The sequence below is a fragment of the Ceraceosorus guamensis genome, assembly GCF_003144195.1.
Source record: "Ceraceosorus guamensis strain MCA 4658 unplaced genomic scaffold IE81scaffold_13, whole genome shotgun sequence".
Taxonomy (NCBI): Eukaryota; Fungi; Basidiomycota; class Exobasidiomycetes; order Ceraceosorales; family Ceraceosoraceae; genus Ceraceosorus; species Ceraceosorus guamensis.
In genome coordinates, this window is record NW_020290008.1 from 221,481 (window position 1) to 240,643 (window position 19,163).

Here is a 19,163-nt window from a genome sequence, read left to right on the forward strand (position 1 = left end):
TGGATTTCGACTTTGGGGCTTGTGTGTCAAAGGAGGCTGCTACGCGGTGCGTCTGCTGCTTCCTTGATTGTGAGGTGTGGATGAATGAAGTGGTGTGGTGTGATGGTGGTGAACGTGCAGATGTCTGGTGAGGCGCTTGTAGACATGAGGATTGGCCACCCGGACTGGATTGCGCGCCGTCCGATCTCCCAGTCAACGAACTCTTCTCGCCGATGCTGCCTGCCCCTTCATCAGCGCTCTACAGCCGCGAGGGCGAGCAAAAAAAAAATTGGTGGCCTCTTCTCCAGCTGTTGCTGCTGGTGCACTGCCTACGCCTTGAGAAGGAAATTTGCCTGCACGCATGGCATGGCATGGCACGGCACAGCTATAGCTGCGTCACGCGCGGTCTTCCCTCGCGATTCTCAGGCCTACTCTACCTCTCTCAGCAGACGCGTGCTGACTGCTGTGCATGCACATACGCGACTACGCCAGCTCGCGCCCGCGTGTCAGCTCGTCTGCGCCTGCTCGACGCTGACGCGCTCAGGCCGAAAGTGCATCATCATATATGCACGGGCTGCGCAGCCAGCGCCTGCATGGCACGCGCACCAAAAATCTTCCTGCGCGTGCGAGCGCTCATTATCCAGCATCTGATCAGTCTTCGGGGGAAATGCGCGCAGCGCTGCGTCTGGGCTGCGCCTGAGTCTGAGTGAGTTCACCTTCCCCAAGTCGTGAGTAAGATTTGAATTTTCATGATCGTCCTCGCAGAAACAAACCTGGCTCACAAAGATCACGTGCAAGACTGGATGCCGCGCGAGATCGTATGCTGCTGAAGACGACGCGCGCGTGCTGCTCGGCTGCATGCATGCATACATGTACAGGGTAGGTTTGTAACACCATCCGTGATTAGGCAGCAGTGAGGCAAGCGATGTCGTCCGCCATCTTGTGCCATTCACGATTTCTCCCACCTACCCTACCGGTCGTACGCATACAATCATACACTCGTTCATCGCCCCCGGTTTTCCTTCGTAGCTCTCACGTCTAGGCTGTTGACGGATCATTAAAGCCAACTGGCGTGCTTGCGTGCCTGGAAGCTAACCTTCACTGCAGCACTGGTCGCGAACGGATTCCCCTCCACTTGGACCCGTTGAGCATCTCGCGACGACTCCAACCTTGCATTCACTATGAGCGAAGGGACTGCCCAAGGAGCGCCTCGAGCTCGCGGCTCGAGTCGAGGTCGAGGAAGGGGCGGTGCAGGAGGAAGGCAAGCAGCATTTGGCGGCAGTCTCACCACATTCGATGCTAGTGTCACTGATGGCCAAACAAACGGAGCCGAGAGCAATGCTGCGACGACCAGCGCGGGAGATGGACAACCGCCCACTGGCCCAAGACAGAATCGTGGATCTGTAAAACCCAATGGCCCTGTGGCTTCCTCACGAGGCACCGGAAAACGGGGTCGAGGTCGTGGAGGTGGAGCTCGAGCGGAAAGATCAGCTGAAGGAAGCAGTGCCGTCTCAGCGCAACGCCCAGCCGTCTTGACAGGAGCGGAAGGACACAAGGCCGCCCTGGCTGCGGCGGCGGCGGCGGCTGCCGCCGCAGAAGCCGCAGCAGAAGCTACAGCGGGAGGAGAGGTTGTGGATCTGTGCCACATATGCGCAGAACCTGTCCAGCTGTACTCTTTGGCGGCATGCAATCACCGCACTTGTCACATCTGCGCTATTCGCTTGAGAGCTCTGTACAAGAAGAAGGATTGTACATTCTGCAAGGTGAGTGTGAGGGTCAGCACATTTGTCGAGCCTTGATGCGTCCTTGTCGCTAAGTCAATCTATGGTGGGCGCCTAGACTCCGATAGAACGCTTGATCTTCACCTCCTCACCTGATCGACCCTTTGAGAGCTTTCTGCGAGATGATTTGCCATTCTACGATCAGAAGCTCTCCATTGCGTTCGAGACGAGGGAAGCGATGGAAGAAACTCTCATTCTGCTGCGGTTCAATTGTCCTGAGCCAACTTGCGAGGAGGCCTGTAATGGGTGGGGAGATCTCAAGCGTCATGTTCGGAGAGATCACGACATGGGCCTTTGGTGAGTGCCGACACTTCAAGGCACAGGCGCCTCTTCGCTGATCCACTTCGCTGCTTGGTTGCACCTTGCTACAGCGACATGTGCATCAAGAACAAGCGCATCTTTGCCCATGAGCATTCCCTGCACACAAATGCGAGCTTGACCGCTCACATCGATGCGGAACACAGATACTGCGAATTCTGCAGGGAGCACTTCTACGGGGACGATGAGCTGTTTGTGCATATGCGCGATCGTCACGAACAGTGTCATCTGTGCAAGGCAAGAGGCACAGAGGAGGAGCGCTACAGATATTACAAGGATTACAACATGCTCGAGAAGCACTTTAAAGACAAGCATTTCCTCTGCGAGTCATCGGAATGCTTGGCAAAAAAATTCATCGTCTTCGACAGCGATATGGATTTCAAAGCGCATCGACTGGCAGAGCATAGTGCAGATCTGTCATCTCGCGAACGCAGAGATGCTGCCAGGATAGAAACCAATTTTGCGTACGAGGATCCAGCTACATCGAGGGCGGGCAGGAGTCGCAGAGGCGGTCGAGGCGAGGATCCAATCGTAGCTGCCGAGCAGCCCACGACGTCATATCTGGCCGGCAGGACCCATGTCCCAGGCGCTGCTCCTCCAAATCGCCGCGAAGCATTTGGAGGTAGCCTGACCGGAGCTAGCACCAATGGCGCGACCTCTGCAGCTTCGCACCGCGTCGAGCACGATACCGGTCTAGCTTCGAGCGGCGATGCTTCCACTGTCGAGTGAGTATTGACTCATCACGTCAGTGCCCGTACCTCTCTGACGTCCCTCCTCGTTCGCAGACGTCATCAAGTGTATCTTGCTCGTGTAGCGTCGCTGCTGAAAGACTCCGAATCGCGCGTTGCCGCGTTTCGGCAAAGCGTGAAGGCGTTCCGCTCCGGCGAGACTTCCGGTCGCGACCTCGCCGACTCCATCTACCGTCTAGCTGATAACGATCTGGAAACCGGGTCCAGCTTAGTAAATGGGCTAGTCGATCTGTTGGACGACACCGACAAAAGGCGTAGTTTGCAAAGTGCCTGGAACTCGGTACGCATTGAAGTGAGTGCCTTTTGCAGAGTGAGAGAGCCTATCCATCGAGCTTCCGTGCTAATCACCAGGCGTGCTTGCAGCGGACCCAATTCCCATCGCTCACTCCCCAAGCTGCAGATGGCCGTTACGCAGGCATCGCGGGTGGTCAGATTCGCAACGCGAAAGCCAGCTCGTCTGCACACAGCCATATCTGGGCCAATGTAGAGAGGGCAGCCAGCTCATCCTCGGGACACGGCGCTGGTCGACCGGTCGCCTTGCGAGAGTCTTTCCCCACCCTCAAACCGGGAGGTGGAGGATCTGTGGTTCCAGGCTCGGCAAAACATGCTGCCTTGAAGCAATCCAATCTGAGAGCTTCCGGCTCTTCGACCCCATGGGCTGGCTCGGGTACCTCGACGCCTGTGGCTTCCAATTCTGGAACTAACACGCCAGCTTTGAAGCCCTTTACCGTTCATGCGCCAGCGCAAGGCAGCAAATCGGGAGGCGCGCATGGAGGAGCAGCGCTGCGCAGCAATGCGAGCGCTTTTCCTGGTCTGCCGAGCAATGCAGATGCTGCTGCGCTCCAGGCGCAAAAGAAAGCGCTGTTCGCCTACAGCAAGGACAAGGGCAAGGGCAAAGGATCCCAAGGAGGAGCAGGACCGAATTACAATGGAGCAAACAGCGGCACCTCCACTCCCAAACCGTGGGGAAGCGCACAGTCGCCAGATCCCCATGGACGGATCGACGGCTACGCCTCGCCAGAAGTACCACCCATCGATGCTGTGCCGCCATCCGCACTGCATCAGAGACTCGCGCAAGCGAGTGGCGCGCAATCGAGCGCAGGTGGCGGGGGAGGCAAGAAGAAAGCGAAGAAGCTCGTTCTGGACTCTTTCGGAGGCGTCCATCGAGGAGGTTGAGTTGGCCTAAAATAACGTGCGCTGATCAGCACATTACGTGCGGAGGAGAATGTCGTTCTGCACAATGGCATCAAATATGCATTACAATTCTGGATGCATCTTGGCCTTTTCTAGGCCGTATACATACACCCTGTCGCCGATGTAAAGAGCAACGAGCAGCGCCAAGACGACGCTGACGATGACTGTCCAGTCCTGTATGCTCATACCACTTGGGCGTGGAAAAGTTGCTCTTGGCTTCTGGCCAGGCAGTGCTTGAACGATGAGAACGTGGGCAACTCCAAGCCCGTCGTTGGCGTGCCTGACGTAGAGTGATTGTTTCGAGCTATCGTACACCCAACTTCCATCTGTGAGCTTCACAGCGAATTCAGTTCCCTCAAACCAGTAGCGTGGTAGGTAGAATTCGCTGGTGCGGGCCATTTCCGAATTTGCACTGATTAGGTCCGGATGATTCTTCCACCTGAACTTGAAGATCAACTTGCTCGAGTCCCACTCTGAAGAGAGTGGGATACCTGCTGTCTTGGCTGCATATGGACGCTGTCGCGATTGAAGACCACGTCACGGATTAGCGGGGGCGGTGCTGCCTTTTTCACTTGCGTGAGAGCTCTTACACTTACCAAGATGGCATTGAGAGCTCTACCGCCCTTGTACAATGGCTTCGCAGAGAGGTAATTCTCCTTGTCTTTTGCTTTGTCTTCATCGCAGAAGACGGAAAAGTCTTCAGAAAGCCAATTATCCCCGTGCTCGGTGGTATTATCTGGGTTGTAATTCCACAACGTATAGCCAAGCAGATTCTTTTCCATCGCTCCGATCAGAGCGTCCATCAAATCTGACTGAACCGAGTAGTCTCCACTTGTCAGCGCTAGCCTATCATTGACGTCGAATGGGATGCCTACTTCGCCAATCAAGACTGGCACTTTGCCTAATGATAGGAACGCATGCTCTGCAATATTCTTGAGCTGAATTTCGTAATTCTTGCGCAAGCCTTCTGCACCAAAGTACAAAGCTTTGAGGATGAACATGCCTCTGCTAGCACCTTGCACATTGACCGAGTAGAAAGAATGCACCTTCGAGAACAGCACATTGAGGTCGTAGAAATGCGGCGCAAAGACGAACCCTTCAGGTCTTGGCACGTTGATGATCGTCTTTGTGGCATAGTCCTGCTTCAGTGCCAGCGAACCGAGGTTCTGGCGGTCTGTTTGACTCAAGGTGGCGCTCGGCCAAAGCGGGTGGTATTCATTCGGTATCGGCTCGGACAGAAGCAGTAGGTTGGCGTGCCTTTGCCGTATCCTGCAACCAGAGAGTGGGCTTGATGGGTGAGCGACGACCGGAAAGCAAATCGAAAGAAGTCGGGAAGCTGCTCACCTCTGCGCGTATGTGGTCACGAACGGAGCCCAACAATCCCGGTACCACTCCACCTTTCCGTGGTCCGTTTGCGGGCGTGGATCCTTAGTGAAGAAATCTTCTCGAAGCACGATAGCTTTCTTGCGCTCTCTGTCCCATGCCCATGCTCCATGTCGCGCCCAAAGACAACTGGCATCCCCCGGCGAAGGCGCTGCGGCTGCACCCTGCTTGAAGCTCCGTCCGGAGCTGTCCTTCAGCCAGGCTGTTTTGCCTTTGGGATCCAGCAGGCTCTTGTGGCTAACCCGAGTGGGAAATGGCCAACTTTTCACATAATATGGAACGATTTGCGCATAGCCAGCACCCAAGGCAAAGGACTGGAGGGCATTAGGAAAGTGTCCTATGTGTAGGTCTGTCTCATACTTCCAATTGCCCCAAGAGTGCAGCCCTATCAGGCCACGATGCGGCTCGTTCATTGGCTCGAACCCGAGGCATGCTTCCAAATCCCCGATCGTATCTGCAAGGCTGCCAAACGCATGAAGATAGGAAGCCTGGAGGAGGGTTTGAATCGACACTTCGCCTTGGGTAGGAAGCAAACCCTGAGGCCTTGCAGAAGGAGAAGAGGGTGTGGAGCTGAAAGCCTCCGGCGAGACTTGTAGTTGCCAGGCGAAGACGTCGCCAGCCCAGAAAAGCGTCGCCATCGTGGATGCCGCGAGCTTTTGATAGCCACTGTTAGCAGTGAAGGCAGGAGTGAGCGAGCCGTGGTAGCGTCACCCGCAATCACTCTCATCACGTACGAGGGCCAGACAAAGGGTCCGCTGACTTCCTTGCTCTCAGAAGAACTAAGAATTTCGGAACTTGTCGCCTGACTCTTGTCAGGCGCCCCTGCGCTGGCCACGCTGTGAACATAGGCTGCACCAGTTTCCTTGAAGGCTCGAATATCGAGTCCAGCCGCTTCAAAAGTCTACGAACACCCGGGTGCCACTAAGCGTGAGCAAGACTCTGAGTGAACGTGAACTCGCTGTCTCTAGTCTCACCCAGCCCGGAGCGCCGCTCCCACCGCTAAATCTGCTCCATACGTCCTGGTGGGCGCATACGACAGCCTTTATACCATACTTTGGCATGAGCTCGAACAGCTCCTTAAGGTATGCGATGTAGCCCTGGTCCAGCTCGAAAGGCCCCGAATGCGCCAAGGACTCCCACGTGACAAGGAAGCGGATCAGCGGATGGCCCCACTCCTGAAGACGTGCAAAGTGGGTTGGCGCCTGATGGGAAAAGGGAAGAGAAATGTACTCAGCAGTACGACTGACCAACGAGGAGCAGCTGAGCTCACTTCTTCTACCGAGAAAGGCCTGCCAACAAAGTCTACGCTTCGATGCTTCCAAAAATCATCGTTGTAGATGTGCGAGAATGTCTCGGGTCGTTTTGGCCTTGTGATTGAGGTCCACGCAACCAGTGTCGTCAGTCAATCGTCGTCTTGCTGTCCATACTATACACGTGCCTCCTGCCATTGCTCACAATTTGCTTCCACCGCTGACGTTGAGACCCCGAAGACCGATGACTCTGCCGTGCCCATCCACTACATGGCTTTCTCTGACGCGTAGAGCTTCTGTGCTTCCAAGGGCTACATTCGACAAATCGTGAGCCGCATACTCTAATGGTTCGAAAGACGAGATCTTTCCCTCCCGAGCGATGTCCATCGTAAGAAGCTTGCACCTGGGTCGCGTCTAGAACAGATACACGTCCCACGCTTGGCCTCCGTATGTCGGCGGAGGCGGCCTTCTTGAATGATCGGGAAAATGCGTGTCTCGCAACCACTTGCACCTCGCTCAATCTTGCCGTCGTCAATCGCGGGTGGTTGAACGTCTCGCCTGGCTTCGTGCCGGATCGCAAGGGCTCAATCAAGAATGGCACCGCTAGACCAGTGTCTGGCTAGAAGATTTGCTGTATGGTAGGGAAGTACCTTCTTCTGCTCTGTGCGTGGTTGCGGTGCTGGAAGGATCGGACCGTCACGTCACAGGTCGAGCCGAGCGCAGTGGATGGTCATGCAATCAAGAATCGAGTGAGTACGCATACGCGAGTACGCATACCAATTAAAGCCGATATAGCTGCATATGCAGCATGCTGCATGCTGCATATATAATCACGAATGAGACGCGCAACCAGCGCGCCCCTCACGCGCACCATAGCCAGCCAGCCAGCTGCCAGCCCAAGTGCGCAGACACAGGCGCAAGATGCACGAGGGACGGGTAGCGCATTTCGCAAGTCACGTGAGCATCAGAGAGCTCCTTTTTGGTCGCGTCCAGACTCAAATTCACTGATTGATGCATGAGCCGCGAGAGCTATAGGAAGTCTTGAGTGTACCGGTACAGATAGAGCGAGGCGGGCTGCGATCAGCTTTGCAAGGGCCCACGCGTGCACCGCACCGTCTGTACCTAAACCTACACCGTACCTTTGCGGGGCGACGCGCGCCATGCACCAGAAGCATCACATAGACGCACACGCGCATTCATTTGCAGTTGCGCCTTTTGCGCTCGCTGCCTTGAAATCACTCGCTATAGTCGCGTCAGCGCTCTTGTCCGCTGCGCTTCTGCTGTGCACACCTCCTTGTGGCTCCCGTCAATCGGTGCGAGCGTGAGTCTGTCTTCTCCTCTTCCACACCTACCTCCGCACTCCCTCCGTACCTTTTTGCCCGTCTCGTCGTTCCTTGTTGGTCCACTGCACTAGCTGAACACCCACGTGCCAGCTGTTTGCTTCACAACGCACACACAGCCTAGACGGCATCTTTACGAGGCTCCTGACAGTAGTAGCTCAGTGGACGACTCACACGACTGCTCTGCAAATTTTTGAGCATCGAAGACAGAAGCTGGTTGAGCATCGAGGACAAACGCTGGTCATTTCCCTGCTAGTGCGACCTCTCCGAGCCTAAGCGCATCGCCAAAGTAACATCTGCTCGACCAACGGCATCTTTTGCAGGATAGCCCCGACGCCGTGCGAGTAGTCCGGCTCTTCGACCCTCATCCGCAACATTAGGCGCAAAGATGGGTGGAAGTCTCTCAAAAGCGATGGGAAAGATCTTTGGGAACAGGGAGATGAGAATTTTGATGCTCGGTCTGGACGCTGCGGGCAAGACGAGTGAGTGATCGACAACAGCATACATGCGAGGTCCACCGCAGTGAAACGCGGCGCAGAGGCTGGAAGTATGGAAAGTCCTGTTGCAAGGTGCATCTTTGCATTGATGCGAGGGGACCTGGCGGTTGCGAACATCTCTCTCCCAGTGCATGAGGCGTCGTGCGCTTGTGCGAATCCATCGGCGCCGCCACCTCCTTGCTCACTCTTGATTCTTGTTCAACATTCTCATCAGCCATCCTGTACAAGCTCAAGCTGAACCAAAGCGTCACGACTATCCCGACTGTTGGCTTTAACGTCGAGACTGTCCAGTACAAGAACGTCAAATTCAACGTATGGGTGAGCCCTACGCGAGACTGTGCACACGCTCAGCCACTGCTTCGTCACGATCTGACTTCTACTTCCTTTCGCCGCATCCACAAAGGACGTTGGAGGTCAAGACAAGATCCGACCCTTATGGCGACACTACTACACAGGCACGCAGGGCTTGGTGTTCGTGGTCGACAGCCAGGACAGGGACAGAATCGATGAGGCTAGACAGGAGCTGCACAGGATCATTGGAGATAGGGAAATGAGAGAGTGCCTCTTGCTTGTGTTTGCGAACAAGCAGGATCTGGCCGGAGGTGAGTCTGAGCAAAAGGATTGTTGCCTTTGAGAGAATGCAGCGAATGTCGAACATGGGTCAAGTCTGTACCGATGGGGTGGGGCAGCGGCGGCAGCAGCAGCAGCATTCCTTTCGCACCTTGAGACAGCAGCTCTGGATTGCAGCTCACCGCGAATCTGATGACAAACGAGACTCACGCGCGTCTTTCTCTTGCGCATTCTCAGCCATGTCACCTGCAGAAGTCACCGAGAAGCTGGGCCTGCACCGGATGAGGGATCGATCTTGGTTCGTGCATCCCAGTTGCGCAACAAGTGGCGAGGTGAGTCGTGCTCTTCTCAGTCCAATGTCTTTGGTGTATATGCACTAAAGGCAACAATCCTTGCTGTCTTTCATCCTCAGGGTTTGTTTGAAGGGCTTAGCTGGCTGAGCACCAATGTCAAGAAACAGCAGGGTGCTTGAGCATCTGAGCCTCCCGAATGGCTCTGCATCAGGTGAAGCAAGCATGTGTAAGTGCCTGCATGGGAAAAAGTTGCCGGCACATCCTTTTTGGAAGGCCAGAAACGCAGACAAGACACAGTACGAAGCTGGACGGTTCCCAACTCTAGGTCTTCCAACTAGAGCGGCGCGAGGGATCACCTGCGCAGACGTTTTGCGGCCCCTTTCGCCTTTGCCTACCTCTTGTCGCATTCGTCCGACATTGTCGCATCCCCTCTCTCTTATTCGCCTTTTGTTCCCTCGCCTCGATCCGCCGGAGCACAGTTCAGTCTACACCCTTGAGTGAACGTGCAGCCTTTTCCTTTACATGCAAGCAAAGCTCAGATACCAGTACCTTGTTGGTCAAGGTCGTACCTGCGTGATGTGAAGCGCGCTGATACGTCCCGCCTTGCAGCGCTTTCGATGTGCCTTTGACGACGCATTCATTCAAAGTGAGGAAAGTAGAGCTTCTGAGATAAGTTACAGCTTCGGGAACAAGGCTAGCGACGGTTGGATCTTCCGCAGAGTGTGTGTGGTTGATTTGTGTGATTGTAAAAGGGTGTGCGAAGAGATGCAACGGAATGTCTAGGTAAGTGGAAGGAGCAACTCGTGTGCAAGAGGCTGTATGGAGGATGATGAGATTCTAAGCGCGTCGGGATCAGAGTGATGCGAGTGTCCGGTGATGAGTCTCTCTGCGGGATGCGTCGAGGAAGAATTAATTTGGAGACTGAAGTAATAATGCCCAGTATCACAAGAAATTGTCGCGATAGCCTCGGAGTCCGAGTTTTCCAGAGCCGCCTTGCTGAGCGGGCGTATTGAAGCGTTCACTGTCAGGCGGATTCTGTTGGTCTCCTGCATGTCTGGAGGTCTCGGGAGCGTCATGAGATGTTCCAGGGCGAGACTCTTGATGACTTGGCAGCACATCACCATACATGTAAGCGGCTCGTTGAGCCGCACTGGTAGGATCATCTGCAAAGGGTTCTGGGGACCGCTGCCAAGGGTTTTCCCCAGCAGCCGGTGCGATTGGGGGCGAGCCGAGATCGCGGGCGTCTCGGGAGACTCTTCTGGCCAAGCCGCCCCACGCAGTGTGTTGGAAGCTCTCGATCAGAGGCGATGCCCGTCGCACCAGTTCTTCCAGGCTGACATCAGCAGGGCTGATCGTGATCGCCGGCGACACGGCGCCATCGGGACTACGACGACTGGGCGAAAGTCGCTCCTCTCCCGGCTTCAGACCGGCACTCATGTAATCTTGGTCGACAGCCAGACCAGCTGGCGGGGTTACGACGGGACTCGAAGTGTTGAGCTGGAGCTGAGGTCTTGTCTGTCGAGACCCTGTGCTGGCTCCAGCTTCTGGGGCGTCCACATTGATGGTAGGAATTGGGGCATCTGATATACTAGCACGCCTTCGCTCTTCTCGCACTGCAAGGAAGCGCTGACGTAGGTACATTTGTCGTAGCATTCCGCGGACGATGTTAGCTTCAATGCGCATGTCGACCTTCTCCCATAGCATGCGGCGCTCGAGCAGCTCCTCTAGGCTCAGCGCTTGTTCATCGTCGATGATGAGGTGGTGCGCTAGGATGATGAGCGCATCCGTGAAGGGGAGGCCCTTTTCCTCCCGATGTTTCTCCTGTATGGCGATCATCATTTCCTGATAGATTCGTTCGAAGCGACGACGACGCTCCTTGATCTGCGCCGAGTCCAGCTTGTCTATAGCTGCGCCAAGCTTGTCGACGTCGATACCAGCGACAATTCGGGCGGGCTGTGAAGTGGGCGGCCAGGCGAAAGCCGGTCTCCCTGCTCCCTCATCTTCCGAGCGAGGGGTAGCGCTGAGCGGTGAGGTGCCCCGCAAACGTGCGAGTGCCTCGGAAGCGGCACCAGTCACACCGCCTCTGGACGGACTGGACGGCATAGCCTCGTTGGCCCCGGGGGTGGCGGCAGCTCGGAGCGTCGAGAGACGCCCTTCTTGCAGGTAGACTCGGACTTCGAATATACCGTTGAGGGCATTTAAAAAAGGGACGATGCGAGCTGGCTGAAGGTAGCCTTTCCGCTCGGGGTCGAAAGCTGCCCAGGTCTTCTTGAATGCGCGCATTTGTTCGCGAGATAGCGTCGGTTTGCCTCCGAGCTGGAAGACGTAAGAAAAGTTCTCGACTACAGTACCTGTGAACATGTTCAAGAACAGGTACATAGAGATAACGTTCCACGCGATGAAAAGGGTGAGCGCACCTGATGACGTTCCGCAATCAGTGTCGAGGTAGCTTGCTGCTGGAGTGCATTCGGGGGGCTGCACTGTGTAGTCGTGCATATACTGGTTCCAACCTTCTCCGGTCGAGAGCGCGCTCAAGAAGATGACACTGCCGAAGAAGGTCGAGAAGTTCTTCGAGTAGGTCTCATTCTCGCCCCAGCGCGTAAGTCCAAAGACCTCTACGAACATGATTGCGAAGGTGATGAAGAACACCAACCACAGGGCGAACAGCGAACCGATGGCTGGCAGCGAGGCTACAGCAGTCTTGAAGAGCTGATTCAGAGCATTGTTCTTCTGCACAAGCTTGAATGCGACGGCTGTGAGAAAGATCTTTTGGAGCTGCACGTCGACCGTGCTGGCAAGTTCTGTAGGCGAGAGGAGAGGCAGTGTGGTAGCAAAGGTACCAGCAACGACGACTAGATCGTAGATGTTCCAGAAGTTGTTCTTGTAAGCCCGCCAGCCTAGACCCATCAAGCGAACGATGATGTCGATCGCGTAGATGACTGCGAATCCTACATAGACCCAGTCGCGTGCCCTCTCTACCTCGGTAGGATCAGAAAATTGTTGTGTAGCCAAAACGATGATGTTGCAAAAGTAGAGGAATGTCATCATGCGCGACCACCAGCCGTGCTTTTGTGTTGCACGTGCAAAGCACCAGGCGCGGACTGCATCCTTCGGCTGCACCTTGGGCCGCTTAGAAGGTCGCTGTCGTTTGATGAGACGCTTCAGGTCGACCCATTGGCGTTGTTCATTCGTCAAGAATGCCGCGCCTGAGAATGTCTGAAACTGCTCGATGATGACGGACACGAAAATCGTCAAGACGATGACGGCGCCGACGAGGTTGTAAACCAAAAAGAAAAGTGCGTTGATCTGCCTGGCATCGGGTTGGGGCTGCTGGTCCCGGCCCACGATGCTCATGGCACGTGTCATGACTGCCACCCACCCCTCCAACGAGACAATTTCGAAGAGGATGAGAAGGGCAGAGCGGAAATCGTCGAAGGAGTACACGCTGCCGTCTGTTGGGTTGTCCCATACACGAGGCGCCAAAAAGCTCCATTGGGATGCAGTAGCCGAGTATTCTCCGATGCAATCGGCTTTGACCGCGATGGCGTCGCCCGTGTCGTTGCAAGCATACAGCAGGCCGCTGAACAGATTCTGTCCCCAAACAGCGTATGGGACGATGTAGAGGATTGCGAGCACGGATGCATCGATGAAGCGACCGCCACCTGCGACTAGCGCGTGAAATGTGTTGCGAAGTACGCTGGCCAGATTGATGAGACGCAACGCTCTGAAAGCTTTCAGAGATCGCGTAAAGCGGCTGACACCTCCAATGACTGCCAGCTCCGTAATCACGTTGACTACTAGAGTAGCGAGCACGAAGAGGTCGAGAGAGTTCCAGGCGGAAAGGAGATAAGCGTTCGGCGTGAAGGCCAGACCGTCCGCGACGACCTTCAGGAAGAATTCCAGGAGGAAGACGACACTGAGCGAGACTTCCGTGATACTGAACCAAGAGCCTCGCTTGAGGCCATGCTCTCTGTACCAGTCGCGGCGGTATGTCGGTGTCGCGACGCCAGCTACAACAATCGAGGCAGCGATGGTGAGGAACATGACGATCTGGTACACTGTGTGACGACTGCGTGAGACCGGTCGTCCGAAAAGACGCTCTCCGTAACTCGGAGGAACAATGCTCTGACAGAATCGTCGGAAGGGGTTCCTGCTGGAGAAAAGCCAGAGCGACTTTTCATAAGAAGGATGCGTGTTCATGAGGCGGGCCTGGGCGATACGTGGGTCGTGTTGCCAGCGGGTGGCGTGCTCGGCGTTGATTGCAGACTGAGAGGGTGGCTCGGCAAGACCAAGACCAAAGTCGGTGCGCATGCGAGACAACCGACGCTCTCGAGCAAACAGTCGCGCCTGCTCATCTTCTGTGAGTGTGTCAAAGATTGAATCACCGCGCGATGGCATGCGCCGTGACCTACGCCCATCCGGATCCTGCTGCGCTCGCAAAGCACCCTGTAGCATAGACTCTCCGGAAATTGACCGTCTGGCATCTCGAGCACGGATAGTGTCCAGTGGGACATGCTCCTCGGGCGCGTCTAGACGCAAAACCTTCTTAACGGTATCCATGATACGCTTGATCCTTGAAGGGTTGACGACCTGATGCAGAGTCATTCGCCGCCGCTTCTCTTCGTCCACAGCATTGGCTCCTTGCGACATCCCAGTGCCTTGCGACATCTTTGCTTGGTTGCGTTCGCGTAGCCAGCGATAGGGACTGAATTGGTCCAGAAGTCGCGCCGGTAGGGCTTGTCTAGGCTCCCCTAGCTTCTGCAAGTACATTTCCAGCTGCTGCGCGCGCTTTTGGCCCTCTGCAACGCTGAAATTCTCGTTGATGACGGCAACAAACAGACTCAGAACAATGAAGTTGGCAAACATCATCCAGCCCCCGAGAAAGATACCGACGATTACGGCTTGTTTGTACTGAGAGCCAGCTTCGAGACTGCTGTAAAGCCGATCTGGCCAGTCTTCTGCAGTCATGATTTGCCACTGACCTGCGAAGCTGTACCAATAACGACCATAGTTTAAGAAGGTTGAGACTCCTCCGTCGTCATCCTCTTGTGGGAGCTCTCCACGCAGCAGCTGGGCAGCTAGCAGGGCGGAGAGTCCAATCATCAAGATCAAGAAGAGGGTTGTGTTGATGAGACCGCTCATTGAACCAAAGACTCGGATCAAGAGAGCTTGCATACGCGGGACTGCTGCGATAACACGATAGAACCTAGCCAATTGAAAGAAAGTCAGCCAAGGATAGGCGGCGCTCGAATGAATGACGGGGATTTGGATGATCGAGGTGATGAGAGCCAAGAACAAGTCGACCAGATTGCGTCGAGAGGCGAAGAAACCGCGCGAGTCGCGGTCAAGCACGAAGGAGATGAACCTCAAAAGGATCTCGACATCGAAGAGGACGGTCAGGGCAAGCTCGGCTAAGTAGCCGCGGCGCTCTTCCTCCTCGGTGTTATATGATGCCTGGCTTGCTTGCAAGCCAAGGTCGGTAATGATGGCGAGAAGCCAAAAGTACTTCGTCCATCCCCAAATTTGCTTGTAGACGTTTGCGACTCGTTTGCGATACTGCGCCATCGCATTATTCTCCTCCTCTTTTGGGACAGCAGCGACTTCGATTCTGAGAGCAGGCGAAAGTTGGGCGGTGAGTGAAGAGCTGCAAGCAAAGATCAAGCAGCGTGTACTTACTTCTCGTCAGCGAAAGCAGAATGCTTCGTTTCGGCCGTAATCGTTGCAAAAGTGTTCGTGATCACGGCAACGAACAAGTTTGCCAGCCAAAAATTGAGAAGGATGACGGCGACAATGAAGTAAAGGCAAGACACGAAAGGCTCAGTGTCCACAATGTCGTACATGGTGTCCGACCAGTTGTTGGCTGACCGTCGCGCAACGATGATGCTGTCAGTGAAGGGCCTGGATGAAGGCAGTTGGGGCATCACCAAGCGACAACTTACCACCAATGATGATGACGACTTGTAGCAAAGAAGCAAAGATGTGGTCAAAGCTTCTTGTTCCGCCCTCGGGGTTTTCCTCGCTCCTTACGCAAACCAATCCGCGCGGGCAGATGTAGCCCTTCGGACTTCCGAGTGAGGAGCCAGCTTCGGTGAGCGGACCGACCACTTGACCACTAGCGACGTCAACGTGCCCCCCGCAGAACTGGCTAAGGGTGTAGTTGGTGCCGGGTTCACTGTCGTAGTCACCGACCCAGATGCAGCTCCTCCGCAGGCTGCCTCGGAAAGCTTGTACGCCGATGATGCTGAAGAGCAACATCGCAAATCCAGTGAAGAATGCAACGTTGACTAGCAATGGGGCTGCCATTTTTAGACTCGCCAGAATTGTCGTCGTACCGTTCGTGACTGTGAGCAGACGAGCCGCGCGGAGGACGGCAATTGCTCGGAAAATGTAGAGGTGTCGGTCTGAGGTCTGCTCGGCGTGAAATATGCCGAGCAAGAAAGCAACCCAGAAGCAAATGACAGACAACAGGTCAACGCGATTCCAGCTGTGTCGCAAGTAAGCATAATTCGCAGCTTGCGCTCGCTGCGCGAGGATAGCTTGAGCGAAAGGAAGCGGACGTGACGCAAGAAACTTGGCTCCAGCATCAGAGGCTTGTGGTGGCATCGTGCTGCTCTCCTGCTTCTGCGAGGCGCCGGGTCGAGAGGTCGGCGCGATGGTGTCGCCCCACTCGCTGAAGCCCATTCTACCGTCAGGTGCGAGTTTATGCGAAGTCACTAGTCTTGGCGATGTATTGGGAGACTGGCCCTGAAGTTTGGATACATTTGCAGTAGGTCCGTGCTCCAGGTAGGACTTCCTTGACGCCGTGCTGGTACCCATGTGATCGTCGCGGTGCCGATACAGCATGACGTTAGCGCGGTTCTTGAGCGAATCACCTAGCTCAGCAAACGTGTCGAGGGTATTGGACTTCGACATTCTTCGCCGCCTTGCTGCTACAGAGTTTGGGTCCTCCAAAGAGCCGAGCTTATCTGTCGATTCGACTTCGGCATCTTCCGAACCATCAATGCGACCTGTGTGATGAAGGTCATGATTGGTAACCGAGCCGCCCACCACGCCACCGTAAACGAGGGGTGGGGGGTTGATCAAAAGCCCCGAGACGACCACCCGTGCGACGACCTCGAGACTATAGGTCGGGCGGAGATCGATGAGCTGCGATGAAATTGCAAGGATTCCCGGTGTGCTGAGACTTACGTAAAGACGGAAAAGATGGCCAGCAAGACATAGTCCGGCCAGTAATCAAAATATCCGGGCTTCCGTGGGTCCTTATACGCGCTGGGCCACGATTGCACCACAAAGGTGACGAGAACGACGATGATCAAGCACAGAATCAGTGGCTCAAACCATCTTGAGGCGACAAGGAGAGGATTGTCAGCACGGCAGCACACGGCAACTCCACAGAAGACTTCACTCACATGTTAGATAGTAAGCGGGCCATGATCCGCCGGAACTTGTTCTCCGGTCCCAAAAGCCCGAGACTCCGACCTCGCAAGACCTGCTCGCGGGGTCGAACTTTCTCGCTCTTCGAGGACTTGGGTGTCTCACGCGTGTTGTCACCAGCATCGCTGCCATCCTCGCCAGCAAGCCGAATGTGCGGCCCCCGCAGCCCATCAGCATCCATCGGTTGCTCAAAACCTACAACCCTGCGACTGACACGTCTGATGGACTTGCCCACTCGATCCAAGCCAGCTCTTGCCGTTTGGACGAGCGGAGAGTCCCCTCCTGCACCAGCGATGATTTCAGCAGGTGAACGATGAGAGAGTCGCGGACCCTCGCTAGGCACGTCATCTTGGCCAAAATACTCCACCTGATCCATGCGAGAAGGCGAAGCTGCGGCGTAGAGGTGATTTCGGCTTCGCTTTCCTGGCCCCATCGGTGGGCTTTCTGCGGCTGATGACATCTCGCCGGGCGATTGCACCTCCTGTGCCTGTCCAAATTGGCTCCAGCCCTGCGCTGCACCGAATCGCACATCTGGAAGGGCAGCGTGATCGCGCAAGCTTACTGGCGATTGGGAAGGAGAATCGCTGAGGATGCGAGGCGCTGAGAAGTCTAGATGGAAAGGTCCGGCACCGTCGTAGGCGCCTGTATCGACCGAAGCTCCCCCTTCGAAAGCACGGTGTCGACTTTGCATGCGACCCACATCGCCCAATGCCGAAGCGGCACTACCGTCGCGTCCATGGCCAGAGGGACCGGCACTTTGAGCGTACGGCCCGAGAGTCCCTGCCAGAACCTCGCCTGTGGAGCCTGGAGGCGCAGATCGAAAAGGCTCGTCGAACGAGGATTCCAAGGGATTGTAAAAGCTGGCCGCACTGCCTGACGATCCATGCTGACGCCGGTTGTTGCTGTACTGGCTGGCAACTGTGCCAATGTGTAGCTCTTGCTCATCCTCTCCATCTCTCATTCGCGCACCACTGCCCAAATACACTTGAGCAGCGGCATCAGGATCTCCCCTGCTAAGACGACGTGATAGTCCGGCGTGCATCTGAGGCGAGCTTGTCGGACTGACATCGCGACTGGAAGAGCCATTTCTAGCCGGATCTGCGCTGGTGCTGTGTCCGTACGACATGTCTCCGTCGTAACGACCTTGGTAGTACGATGCAATAGTGCGACCGCCTCCGCTTTGAGCGCTTGATCGTAGATTTGTGCCCTCTGCTGCTGCCGGATCTGAAGGGGGTTGGAGAGCATTCGGAGTTCCCCTCACAGGCGAACGAGGCCGCGACATGCTGACAAGCCTATTCAGCGATCTCGAGCCGGAAATGTTGGCCTACCGGTATACTACAAGACGTGCCATGCGACGTATTGGGCATACGGCCTTCGAGGTGCGCGAGTGTAGTTTGGGAAAGTCCGACTGAGTATCCCGAAGTAATGTGATCCTGGCGCAACCCAACCCGTCGACGGTATGATCTGATGGAAGCAGGGACGGTGGCTGCAAAATCTCTGGAGAGCGAGGCTTGGATCGTATTCAGGGGAAGGGATGATGAAAGAGGATATTTCATTTGAGTCAATTCGAGATTCCCTGGATTCACGATTACTCTTGATCCAGATCCAAGATTCAAGATTCTTACTTCAAAATCCTGCTGGATTCGCATGGACGCGCGCTTCGCCGCCCGTGCATTCAAGGATTGTAAATTCTTGATTCAGATTCAGAAGCGCCGAGAGGTTCAAGCTCGATCTTTGAATACTTGATGAAGATTTAAGCAAGTCAGATTCAAGACTTGGGAGCCGGGTTGGGGCGCGTACCTCATCTCATTAACATTTTTAGAGAGTTGAGTTTTGAGTCCTGAGTGTTATTGTAGACACCTACCTACATGTATAATCAAATCTTGAATCAAATGCATGCTGCCGACAGCTCACAGATGAGGCATGCACAGCCTTATAGCGTGTTCCCGCGCAAGTCCGGCGCACGCGCGTCCGCAGGCTTGCATAGCCGCGAATCGTGATGACTTTTGGCTGGGCCTCACGTGAAGCGCTGGGAACCTCCACCTCAGGACGCTGCCCGCGAACCAGCATAGAGCATGGCCGGCTCGAGGTACACGCTAGCTCATACCTATCACAACATTCGTGGATGTCACTTCTGCCTCACGACTCATTCGCTTCTGCCAGATGGACCGTTGTCGCTAGCTCTGCCATACTCACATCTCACCATTCCACTTGTTGACCCGACATACGACGATCTTCACTCAGGCGCGATTCAGACTGCAATCCCGTTCCCATAAAGCAGCATGCCGGTGCCCACCTATTTCCCCTCGCTGGCTTGCGTCTCAGGAGCAACAGCTGTCGCATTCGGTGAGTGTTTTGGTTGAATGAACTCTCTT

At 55.3% G+C, this 19,163-nt stretch overlaps 4 protein-coding genes across 4 annotated transcripts; 2 read left to right on the forward strand and 2 right to left on the reverse strand.

The window, feature by feature from the left end:
* The first annotated feature begins 1,018 nt into the window (after positions 1 to 1,018).
* Positions 1,019 to 4,238, forward strand: IE81DRAFT_37576 (hypothetical protein). The gene is made up of 5 exons (XM_025517286.1): positions 1,019 to 1,742; positions 1,819 to 2,057; positions 2,132 to 2,803; positions 2,864 to 3,119; positions 3,191 to 4,238. The coding sequence occupies exons 1-5, from the start codon at positions 1,161 to 1,163 to the stop codon at positions 4,001 to 4,003; spliced, it is 2,562 nt and encodes an 853-aa protein (XP_025371357.1). The 5' UTR covers positions 1,019 to 1,160; the 3' UTR covers positions 4,004 to 4,238.
* Positions 4,049 to 7,165, reverse strand: IE81DRAFT_37580 (glycoside hydrolase). The gene is made up of 7 exons (XM_025517287.1): positions 6,860 to 7,165; positions 6,675 to 6,771; positions 6,379 to 6,606; positions 6,139 to 6,305; positions 5,366 to 6,070; positions 4,618 to 5,290; positions 4,049 to 4,537 (listed from the first exon to the last, which is right to left on the reverse strand). The coding sequence occupies exons 1-7, from the start codon at positions 7,039 to 7,041 to the stop codon at positions 4,085 to 4,087; spliced, it is 2,505 nt and encodes an 834-aa protein (XP_025371358.1). The 5' UTR covers positions 7,042 to 7,165; the 3' UTR covers positions 4,049 to 4,084.
* A 735-nt stretch (positions 7,166 to 7,900) lies between these two features.
* IE81DRAFT_321600 (putative ADP-ribosylation factor 6) lies at positions 7,901 to 9,902 on the forward strand. The gene is made up of 5 exons (XM_025513396.1): positions 7,901 to 8,476; positions 8,706 to 8,809; positions 8,895 to 9,093; positions 9,299 to 9,393; positions 9,474 to 9,902. The coding sequence occupies exons 1-5, from the start codon at positions 8,383 to 8,385 to the stop codon at positions 9,531 to 9,533; spliced, it is 552 nt and encodes a 183-aa protein (XP_025371359.1). The 5' UTR covers positions 7,901 to 8,382; the 3' UTR covers positions 9,534 to 9,902.
* A 74-nt stretch (positions 9,903 to 9,976) lies between these two features.
* On the reverse strand, positions 9,977 to 18,335 carry IE81DRAFT_340250 (hypothetical protein). Its single transcript, XM_025515606.1, has 5 exons — positions 16,764 to 18,335; positions 16,543 to 16,695; positions 15,294 to 16,474; positions 15,031 to 15,214; positions 9,977 to 14,962 (listed from the first exon to the last, which is right to left on the reverse strand). The coding sequence occupies exons 1-5, from the start codon at positions 18,068 to 18,070 to the stop codon at positions 10,297 to 10,299; spliced, it is 7,491 nt and encodes a 2,496-aa protein (XP_025371360.1). The 5' UTR covers positions 18,071 to 18,335; the 3' UTR covers positions 9,977 to 10,296.
* Between the last annotated feature and the right edge of the window lie 828 nt (positions 18,336 to 19,163).

Excerpts from the sequence above, each read along its gene's own strand:
- IE81DRAFT_37576 (XM_025517286.1), top strand. The coding sequence starts at position 1,161 with ATGAGCGAAGGGACTGCCCAAGGAGCGCCTCGAGCTCGCGGCTCGAGT. Across the intron at positions 2,058-2,131 it reads GATCACGACATGGGCCTTTG|CGACATGTGCATCAAGAACA; the intron begins GTGAGTGCCGAC and ends ACCTTGCTACAG. Across the intron at positions 3,120-3,190 it reads GGAACTCGGTACGCATTGAA|CGGACCCAATTCCCATCGCT; the intron begins GTGAGTGCCTTT and ends GCGTGCTTGCAG.
- IE81DRAFT_37580 (XM_025517287.1), bottom strand. The coding sequence starts at position 7,041 with ATGGACATCGCTCGGGAGGGAAAGATCTCGTCTTTCGAACCATTAGAG. Across the intron at positions 6,306-6,378 it reads GGAGCGGCGCTCCGGGCTGG|ACTTTTGAAGCGGCTGGACT; the intron begins GTGAGACTAGAG and ends GGGTGTTCGTAG. Across the intron at positions 6,071-6,138 it reads GGACCCTTTGTCTGGCCCTC|TGGCTATCAAAAGCTCGCGG; the intron begins GTACGTGATGAG and ends CACTGCTAACAG.
- IE81DRAFT_321600 (XM_025513396.1), top strand. The coding sequence starts at position 8,383 with ATGGGTGGAAGTCTCTCAAAAGCGATGGGAAAGATCTTTGGGAACAGG. Across the intron at positions 9,094-9,298 it reads CAAGCAGGATCTGGCCGGAG|CCATGTCACCTGCAGAAGTC; the intron begins GTGAGTCTGAGC and ends GCGCATTCTCAG. Across the intron at positions 9,394-9,473 it reads GTTGCGCAACAAGTGGCGAG|GGTTTGTTTGAAGGGCTTAG; the intron begins GTGAGTCGTGCT and ends TTTCATCCTCAG.
- IE81DRAFT_340250 (XM_025515606.1), bottom strand. The coding sequence starts at position 18,070 with ATGTCGCGGCCTCGTTCGCCTGTGAGGGGAACTCCGAATGCTCTCCAA. Across the intron at positions 16,696-16,763 it reads GCCCGCTTACTATCTAACAT|ATGGTTTGAGCCACTGATTC; the intron begins GTGAGTGAAGTC and ends TGTCGCCTCAAG. Across the intron at positions 16,475-16,542 it reads GCCATCTTTTCCGTCTTTAC|TCTCGAGGTCGTCGCACGGG; the intron begins GTAAGTCTCAGC and ends CCCGACCTATAG.